The 9,914-nt window shown below is 53.8% G+C and overlaps 1 protein-coding gene across 1 annotated transcript; it reads left to right on the top strand.

Annotated features, from left to right (window-relative positions):
- Nucleotides 1-3,974: 3,974 nt before the first annotated feature.
- On the top strand, nucleotides 3,975-6,146 carry HOXC11 (homeobox C11; the record flags this gene model as incomplete). The annotated part of the gene is made up of 2 exons (XM_081059625.1): nucleotides 3,975-4,656; nucleotides 5,914-6,146. 2 exons carry the CDS (start codon nucleotides 3,975-3,977, stop codon nucleotides 6,144-6,146), a joined length of 915 nt encoding a protein of 304 aa, XP_080915751.1.
- Nucleotides 6,147-9,914: the final 3,768 nt, after the last annotated feature.

Raw genomic sequence — 9,914 nt, forward strand, 5'->3', positions numbered from 1 at the left:
TCTGTGTTGCTGCAACTGAATTTGGAAACCAAAGTCCAAACGTAACGGCTCCATTTCCAGACTGCTTTTAAGACATTTCCTTCATTTCAGAGCATTTGGTGAGGGGGGCCAGTGAAACTGGCTCGTAAAATGGGACTTTTATGGGGAGAAATGGGGTCGCATTGCTAGGCTCCTGGGACAATCCCTCTACTCAGGAAGGTGGGTGGGGCTGCGGGGCAGAGGAGCTGCCTTTCTCCCCCCACATCCCATCCAGGAGCCTCAGAGCAGCACCCATCTGCTTAGGTGGCCTGATTTGGGGCTTTGGGCTTGGGGAGATGGCCAGGGCTGAGGAGAGGTAGGGACTGAGAATGGGCAGTCCCACCCCCTTCTAGTTCCCTAGCATGCTAAAGGAATTATTAAACACGGTATTGCTCTAAGATAAGTAAGCACGTGCCCAAGGATACCAGCTGATTTCTAAACAGAGCATGCATCCTTGTCATCCCAGCCTTGGAAGTGCTGAGGGTGTCCATGTGCTTATTGTTAATCTTTTTATTGATTCCACCCAGGACTGAGTTTTCACCAAGCCCCCCAGAGCTCTAACGGCCCTCTTTCGCCTCCATGGGTTTTCCTACCAGTTCATGGTTTGTGGGGTGGGCGCTTTTCCCTACCACAATCTACTCTAGAGTCCAGAGCAGCAGGAGGGGGTGGTCAAGCTGCAGGACGGCCAGGGCTGTGTGGAGGATGCTGTGCTGGGGTCTACCAAGCTGGAATTTGGCAGATAGTGCCCCCGTCTGAAGCCACCTTTGGTGCGTCCATGTGTGGAAGAGAAGTATGCTGGAGTCTGTCCGTGGCCCTGGCCAGAGTACCGCCGCGGTAGCTGCCCAGACCGCAGCTGCCTGCTAGCAGCCAGGCGGGTAGGCAGTACTTGCTGAGGCCAACCAAGAGCCGTGGGGCAGACAGGGTGGTCCTGCCCAAGAGGATTTCATGTGAAAGCTGGGACTCTGATGGTAGAGGGATCACAGGCACCGCCAATGAGATGAGGAAGGGAGTGGGGCTTGCCAGGCTCTTGGAAAACGATTTGGGGCCACAGATGGGTGTCACCACGTTGAAGGAGGCACTGATGCCCTGGGGTGTAGCCTGGGGCAGGCAGCTTAACCTACGCTTTAGGGTAGCCTGGATCTGGGGCCAGGCAAGGAGGCTGGCAGCCACACCATGGGCATTTTTCCCAACCAAAGCCTCGCTGACCTCAGCGGCCAGGGCCTTCTCTCCTTGGCCCCAGCAGCAACCTCCAGTTGCTAGGATTTTTAAAAGTTGTTGAAAAATTAAATGTCAGACCAAAACTAGGGGGAAAAAATGGAACTTGGTGCCTTATTTTTAGGGAGAAGAAGCCTCTGTTGGGAGACCCTAGAGTTTCCTGGACATGAACTCCTTAGACAGTCTTTCTTTTCTTTTTTTGTTTTAAGGAAATAAAGCCGCCAGCAGCTCCTCACAGCCGCCTGGCTCACTTTTATGGTGGCCCTGGAATAAACTTTGGTGGTCAAATTCAAGTGCTCAGGCCCACAGCTGTCTCCTCACAGGAAGCGCACCCCCTCCCCACTGTCGGCCCTGGCGGAGCTGAATTCGCCTTTGGGGCTTGGGCCCCACCTCGCCCTGGAGGCCAGGATGGGAAAGGAAGCAGGGCCTTCGGGGAAAGTGGGGAAAGCCTGAGCTGAGACTCTGAGCCCTCATCCACACCTCTGCAAAGGATAGTGGTACCTTTCACCTCCCTCCTGCAGGTTCCTATCACTGTTTGGGGAGCATTTTGCCTCCTATAAACTCGAGTTTAATGAGGTCAGTATGAACCCCATAAAAGCCATAGTCCATAGTTCCCCATCATTATAATTAAAAGCGCTGGCCCCAGCTCACTCTATAAAAAAAGGGTAGAGAAAGGAGGAAAAGTAACAGATTTTTCTTTTGTAGTCCCTTACCGATGGAGTGGACCCACACTTTAGCAAAGCCCCAATGTGGTTCCTCTTTGCCCTCAGTTAAGATCTGGTCAGGACTAAAGAAGGGATTGGGAAGCAGCACCCAGCGATGGATGAACGGGGAGAGGGGTGCCGGAGGCCTATCTCTGGGTGTTCCAGAGCCACCCAAGAAAGGGACCCATGGTGGCAGCGGCTGCCCCACACCCCGCAGGTATTGCTCTAAAGGTAGATCAATTTTGGGGAGGCAGGAGGGTTGAAAAGGAATGGATTTGGGAGGTTGTATTTGGGGACAAGGCAAATTGTGTCTTTCACATCTGATTTTGGGTCTCAGTACCTCATCGTGTTCTGCAAGGAAAATCAAATCCAAATGATATTTTAAAAGTGGAAACCAATTTTAACCAAGAGGTAAGGTGTAAAGAGAATTGGGCCCCTCTGGCTTTCCCTGAGAGTGCAATGGGCTCTTCAGTTCTTTGGGCGCTTCAGTTCCTCTCCTCCTACCGGAACAAATGGTGCCCCAGCAGCTCCTCCTTGGATCCAAGGTTGCTCTCTGCTTGTGGCAGTTGCTCTGGTCCCTTGGACTCAGTCCAGAACCTTTTAATAAAGTGATTTTCAACTGCCCAAATGTGTCCTGTGGTGCCCAGAGGAATGGGCAAGGGAGAGCAGAACCACAGAGTCCACCGGTTGGGCCACAGCCATCCAGAAGGGTGGCAGATGTGGAAGAGAAAGAGGAAGGAGGTACCAAGGCCTGGCTGCAGCACCCAGGTGCTAGGCTGGGGGCTTCCACTAGGGCGTGGCCCCTGGTCCTGCCCTGCCCGACCAGGTTCCTCAGCTCCTTTTCACAGCCCTGCTGGTCTGTTCTGGAGACCTATGCCTGGCCCCATCACCCACCTCACAGCCCCCCAAATCATCTAAGGATAGAAGCCCCATATCCAACCCCCCACCATATCCTTCCAGGACCCTGACACTGGGCTTTTCAGCCCCCACGCTGAGGCTGGGCCCCCAACACAAAGAGAAGATACATGGCTCTCATTCCAACTTGTTTCTTTGGGGTTTGAGATTTAAAAATCCAAGGTGGATGAAGCTTTCTGTGCATTGATTGACAATAAAGGCAGGCATGAAATATTCACCCAGGGCCACTCTCTCATACTAAATATTTAACACGACATTAGAGAAGGTTTTTCCCAGACTTCACCAGGCACCGGCTGGGCGGCTGGCGCACTGCTTACCACTCGTTTATGACTAATCTGAGTCCCTAGCCGCCGGCAGCACAGCAAGCCAAAGTTGGGACACTGACTGACTACTGGGCTGCTTCACCTTTGGGAAACTTGAGATACTCTTCCCAGGAGTCTCTCCAAAGGCGCAAGGGAGTCGTGACACCCAGCCCTGGCCAGGAAAAGAATAGACTTCTTCAAACTCTTCTAAACAGGCGCTGGCCCCTCTGCGGGTTGCCTGGGTAAGACACTCTGAGAGTTGGGGAAAAGGATTCACTTCTCTGGCAAATCAGGCAGTGGGGAAAGAGGTCTTCGTCCCCACCCTAGTCTCGGGCTGATCACGGGGAGGAGGCAAGACCCCCCTCCCCACACTTGAGAGCCCTCCTCCTTCACCCAATCCTGGGGAAAAAGAAAGCGGCAGCTAAAAAAAATACAATTACCCCCTCCCAGCCACCGCCACCGCCCCCGCCCATCCCACCAACCACCCCACCCCAACTCTCTCTCTCCTCCTTTGCTCGCTCTGTGGAATGGAGAGGAGGGGAGTGACGAGAGAAAAACGAATACAAATCTGCAATTGATTTTCATAATGTTTCTGCGGTGTTTGCAAACCAATCGCCTGAACGTCCCCATCTTACCTAAGAGAGAACCCCTCCTACGTCTGCGAAGTGCTCCGAACTGATATATGACAATATCTACTTTGGATCACGTGCTCGGGGAGAGAGACTAAGACGGATAACGCGTCATCTCGCCTTCCCAAATTTTCCCCCCTCGCTAGACCGGGTCCAAAACCTCCATCTGGAGCCGGCAGGAGAAGAGAACGATGTTTAACTCGGTCAACCTGGGCAACTTCTGCTCGCCGTCGCGCAAGGAGAGAGGCGCTGATTTCGGCGAGCGAGGGAGCTGTGCCTCCAACCTCTATCTGCCCAGTTGCACTTACTACGTGCCCGAATTCTCCACGGTCTCCTCCTTCCTGCCCCAGGCCCCCTCTCGTCAGATCTCCTATCCCTACTCGGCCCAAGTGCCCCCGGTCCGAGAGGTCTCCTACGGCCTGGAGCCATCCGGCAAGTGGCACCACCGGAACAGCTACTCCTCCTGCTATGCGGCGGCCGACGAGCTTATGCACCGGGAGTGCCTGCCTCCTTCCACCGTCACCGAGATCCTCATGAAAAACGAAGGCTCCTACGGCGGCCACCACCACCCCAGCGCCCCGCACGCAGCCCCTGCCGGCTTCTACTCCTCAGTCAACAAGAACAGCGTCCTGCCTCAAGCCTTCGACCGCTTCTTCGACAACGCCTACTGCGGTGGTGGCGACGCGCCTGCCGAGCCCCCCTGCCCAGGCAAGGGTGAGGCCAAGGGGGAGCCCGAGGCGCCCCCGGCCTCGGGACTAGCGTCCCGGGCTGAGGCGGGTGCCGAGGCCGAGGCGGAGGAGGAAAACACAAATCCCAGCTCGTCCGGTTCAGCCCACTCCGCGGCCAAGGAGACGGCCAAGGGAGCCGCCCCCAGTAGGTAGCAGCGGCGGGGAAACCCGCGGGCAGCGAGGGAGGGAGCGAGAGAGGGAGGGCGAGAGTAGGGGGGAGGCGAGAGGAGCGCGGACGGCCTCGTGTTTTGGGTCAGTCCGATTTTATGTGGAGTTTTATAAGCATTCAAAGGATTTTATTATAACCTACAAAGCCCTCTCTCCCAACGACTCGACTTTTTACGATGGAGAAGGGGTGGGGAGGGAGGGAAAAGGGCTCTTTGCAAAAGCTGGGTGAACCCCCCTCCCCGTTATCTCCCTCTGTCTGTGAAATTTTTAAAAGCGCCACCATCGCGGGCGATATTAACTTTGATCGTGAACTTAGAGAAGCATTTAAGGAAGGATGGGGAACCGGGCTGCTGGGGGGTGGGAGGGAGGGGAGGGGTGGAGGGGGAGAAAGGGGAGGGCGAGGAAAAGACAGGGAGAAACTCAGAGAGGGGGAGTGGTGGGGGAGAGAGGCAATGGAGCAGAACCTCAGATCCGAGAGGCCAGCCAGGGCCGCTCTGCTTCTTTTAAAAACTATTTTTGAAATGTTCAAACTAGTGTGTTCGCGGGTCCTTGAGCAGAACTTGGGTCCTTGAGCAGAACCCGGGGTCAGCAGCGACGGGGGGTTGGAGAGAGGCGGCTCGGGACGCCACTCTGCTCCAGGCCTGAGTCTCGGCGTTTCTCTGCGCTCCGCGGCCTCGGCGCCGGCCTAGCCCGGCGGCAGGGAAAGCGCGGCCCTCCGGGCGTCCCGGGGCGCCAGGGCCCCCGGAAACGGCTCTCGGGTGTCTCTGGTGCCTGCTCGCTCGCTTCCTCCCCTCCTCCCCCTGCTCTCGCCTGCTATCTTCTGCGCGCTTGTTTTCCGTGGTTACCCCCTGATTTCTGGGGGAAGGGTGGTGGGTTTCCAGAGCCACTAGGAGGGCCGCGAGCAAGGGCAGAGGCCGGCGGCTGAGCAAGCGGGGGAGGGGGCGGCGGGGACGCACTTGGCCCCGGCTGGCTTCCTTCTTCTCCAGACTCCATCAACTAGGGTTCTCGCCTGAGGGGAGCGGGTCCTGCGTTGGCCTGGGATTGGGACGAGCTAGACCTGGCAGGGAATTCGTGGCTGGCCCCCGCGCTGCGGCCCGCGCCGAGACGCCGGCCGGCCTGGCGGGAGGGCTGTGGGTCTGCGGGAAGGACCGCTGAGCGCTCAGCGGGCAGGGGTCGCCCGGGTCTCACGTGTCTCTTTCCCCCCCCTCCTCGCACTTGCCCCCCTCCCCTCCAGACGCCCCCCGCACCCGCAAGAAGCGCTGCCCTTATTCGAAATTCCAGATCCGGGAACTGGAGCGAGAGTTTTTCTTCAACGTATATATCAACAAAGAGAAGCGGCTGCAGCTGTCCCGGATGCTGAACCTGACTGACCGACAAGTGAAAATTTGGTTTCAGAACAGAAGGATGAAAGAAAAAAAACTAAGCAGAGACCGGCTGCAGTATTTCTCGGGAAATCCTCTGCTGTAACCGCAGACCGGGCCCTTTGGGGGGAGGGGGAAAAGGGGGAAATTATTTTATTTTATTTTAATTTTTTATTTCCTAACTCGCCTTCTTTCCGCGGGTGGAAAACTGGACTGTGGCCAGGGCTGGCCCCCACTGCCGTTGCCCGAACTTCTCTCCGGAACCTCCTTCACCTTCGGTCTGACTCTCACTGTGGGATAGGCACCGGGCCTGCAAGGGGGGGAGGGTAAAGGGAAATGTCTGACCCACAGTGAGTGGATTCCGTTGGCGCCGAGGCCAAGACTGTTTATTTAAAAGAAAACACACCTCGCGACAATGTCTTGCTGCTCGGATTGGGTGGGGGAGGGGCGAGAGTCGTGGGCGCCTGAGCCGAACAATCCTCGAACTAAAAGCTTTCCCTTGCCCAAGTGAAAAGATCTGCTAAGACACCATGTCTGCGAGGGGAGACTTCGCGGGCTCCCCTCCCCTACCCCACCTGCCCCACTGCTAGGGGGCAGCTAAATGTGATCCTGCCTTGCTGTGAAATTTCTGTCCCTTCGACCTGGTGTTAGGTGTGCAAAGTCCGTGTCCTACCTCCGTCTGTGCCCAGGCGCTGCCCGAGCCTAGCTGTTCGTTCTTGAATGTGTAGAGCCCTCATTTGAAATTTCTTAACTGGTGCATTGAGGTTTCTCAACCTTTTTCCAAGTCGTGACCCACTCTATGGATTTACAGCTATCGTCTTTGCAGTTGTTACCTCCCTTTTTTTTTTTTAAGGAAAAAAAAAAGATTGGGATGGATGAGGCAGTAGGGAGATGGGATTGGGCGCCTCCCCCATGCTGGGGCCTGAATTTTTGTAAATAAATTTCACAAGCGTTTCTTTTTACCTGGAGGGGATGGGGGGAGTCCTCGCCTGGAATGAGATTCGAGTCACCCATCTCTCCATGTGCGTGAGTGCGTGTACATGTGCAATCCCCACCGTACTCCTGTCCCAGAGGGATTGCTGTGAAATTTTTTTTTGGTGGCAAATAAAGATATTTCATTCTGTTCAATATTATTATTTTATTTGACCTTTTTATTAGCCCCTCTCTTCTTAAAACACTCAATGCTCCCAAGGCAGAGGAGGAGGCAGATGGGCAGAGCACAGGGGGTGCATGAAGGTGAGGTAGACCAGAGCTTGTGGGCCTGCACCCCCACTCCACTGGCAGGGGCAAGAGTGTGGCGATAGCTTCCTCCTGCTCTCAAGCTGAGGACATTCTAAGTCTCCTCTTAAAGCTCTCCTTTCTCACGTGCAGCCCAAGCTGCGTCCAAACACCCAGCAATGCTTTCCGTTTAAGTACACGTTTGTTATGGAGTTAATTGTAACCATCATCGAATTTAAATTTATAGGAATTTTCTTGGCTCCGCCGCCCTCCCGCCAGATGTCTCCGTCTGTTGCAGTTAAATGTGTAGGATTGAGGGTAGGACTTTCGTTTTTTTCTCTATGAGAAGACTGTATTGGAATTTTAATATACAATTTTGAAGGTGGGAGGGGAGAGGAGGAAAAACTAGCCCCCTCCCTTTCCTCATCTTGGCCATACTGGAGGGTGGGAAGGTGGGGCTGGGCCCCCTCCTCAAGCACAAATGGCTTGGCTCCTCCAGACACAACAAGACCTTAGGCTGGGGCCACCCTGATGTTTATACACTGTGTGTCCCAGAGGAGAAAGCCCCAGAGATTTGTTCTCTAAGAGGTTGGCATGGGGTGGGGCACCGAGGAAGAAGATGACCTGTGGGGACAGTCACCACACCCATCAATATTTGTTGCATGTTTCTTCTCTAGAAAGATAACTATAGCCTTTTCTGCGCTTTCAGTGAGACCATTTTGGCAGTCTCTGATCCAAATTCGTTATTTGGGGGCAGAGATTTGGGGTTAATTATCTCATCTTTCCCCTCTCTTTGGAACTGTTCTTATGTAATTCAAAGAAAATGGTTTTTTGTCAATACAATTCTGTTGGAGGAAAGACCATGGACTACTGTATCTAGGCTCCGTCATTGTTTCTGATGACAAAAATCCCTGTAGCTTAGGTATCTGAACCTCGAACTTGTAAATGTGGTTTTGAGACAAAATTTGCAAACGGAGCTGTATGTGCAGCCCCACAGTTTCACCATGTGCCCACACAAATGTTTTCTTTAAGTCAGTGTGCCTATGGTGACATGATAAGGAATATTACTTGTAAGCTTTTCCTGTTGTATGGAGTAAACCTGACCACTTGCACATTTAGGGCTTGTGTTCTCTGTGGTGTGTAACCACTAGTAGTGTTCAATGTTGGCAGAAATGCAACTGAGGGTCCTCTGTGTGTGTGATTGTGTGTGTGTGTGTGCATGTATGTGTGCGAGACTTCTCTAGATATGTGATGTTTATCCATCAGTCATATCAAAGAATATTTGCCTGCCGGCCATGTTTCCAATAAAATAAGATGAAGATAACTCTGTATAATGACCCTGTTATAAAGCAAAATATTAATCTCCAAATGGTTCCTGATTTCGAAGAAAAATATTTTAAATCCACAGCTACCACTTTCCCTGCAATGTGCGGCCCAGAAAAGATCCCCAGCTCCAGAAGGGAATTTTGAAAGATGGGTTGAGGGGTGGTCATAGTGAAAGAAAAACAAAGATTTCTGTGACCCAGGCCCAGGAACCTGCCAGTCTTTGTTGACCCTCTAAAATGAGAAAAAAGGGGTCTCTGTCCCCCAAACAAACCCACCTTTGGGCCCCTGAGTATATCCAACCCTCTTCGCCGGTCAGGGGCATTCGGGGCTCAACCTCTCCGGGTAATCCCCTCCAGCCGTGGTACTGCCCGGGAACAAAAGATCCTGGTCTAGACGCCGCCATAAAGCGCCCCCCAACCCCCCCGCGTGCCTCTAAACCCAGTTTCATTTCGCTCTTAACGACCCAGTCTGGCCTGTGTTCGAAAACGCTTCCGCCCTAAATAGTAAACAAACCTGCAGTGGACTGTCTTGGCACCCCCAACACTCCCCAGACCCCAACTCTATCACCCCCTTGCTCCTCATTTTCCCCTCTTCTCTAGCTTTTCTCAGCTCCCTGCTCCCCAACCCCCTTTCCCGCCTCCCGTCTCCCCCCCACCCCAGTAAATAAACCCGAGGCCGAGTTCAAAGTTTCCCGGAGCTAAGGAGGAATGTTGGTTGTAAAAATCCAAGTTTATAGCGCACGTGGGAGTTTACAAGGGTATTAAGTGGTGTGGGCTGAGAGAGAGAGAGAGCATTCTGGGCCCCTCCCCCTCCTACTATGGGTTTTGGGGGTGCAGGGTGAACCTGGGGGACTTGAAAGGAGAAATGGGTTGGGGCCAGCCTTGAATTTGGGGTTTCTTTGTCACTCAGGCCTCTAGGTTGCTGGGGAATGGCAATGCAAGGGTCCCTTGGAAGATGATTCACACAAGCCCTATCAAGCACCCCTGAGAGAAAGCCCATAGGTGCTAGGCGTCCCAGGTGGAGAGGATGGGAAGCTCTGCTTTGGGGGAACAAGAAAGGTGCAAATCAGATGTCTGAAAGGTGAACAGAATTGGGGATACCTGGAGCTAGTTTTTAACATGAGAGGGAGGAACTACCTTGGAATAATTTCTCGAGTGGGCTGAAGGCAGAGAGGGCTTTTCCTACCAAGGCAAAGAACTTTGAACTTCAAGGAAGTCAAGGGCGCCACCCCTTCCCTCTCCCCGCCCCTTTCAGGAATCTGTAGGGCAATTCGCTTCTGGGCCAATATTTCCTCAAGGGGGCAGCCCCTGGGGTTTCCTAGTGCCCCAGG

Source organism: Rhinolophus hipposideros (genome assembly GCF_964194185.1).
Source record: "Rhinolophus hipposideros genome assembly, chromosome: 9".
In the NCBI taxonomy this organism is placed as follows: domain Eukaryota; kingdom Metazoa; phylum Chordata; class Mammalia; order Chiroptera; family Rhinolophidae; genus Rhinolophus; species Rhinolophus hipposideros.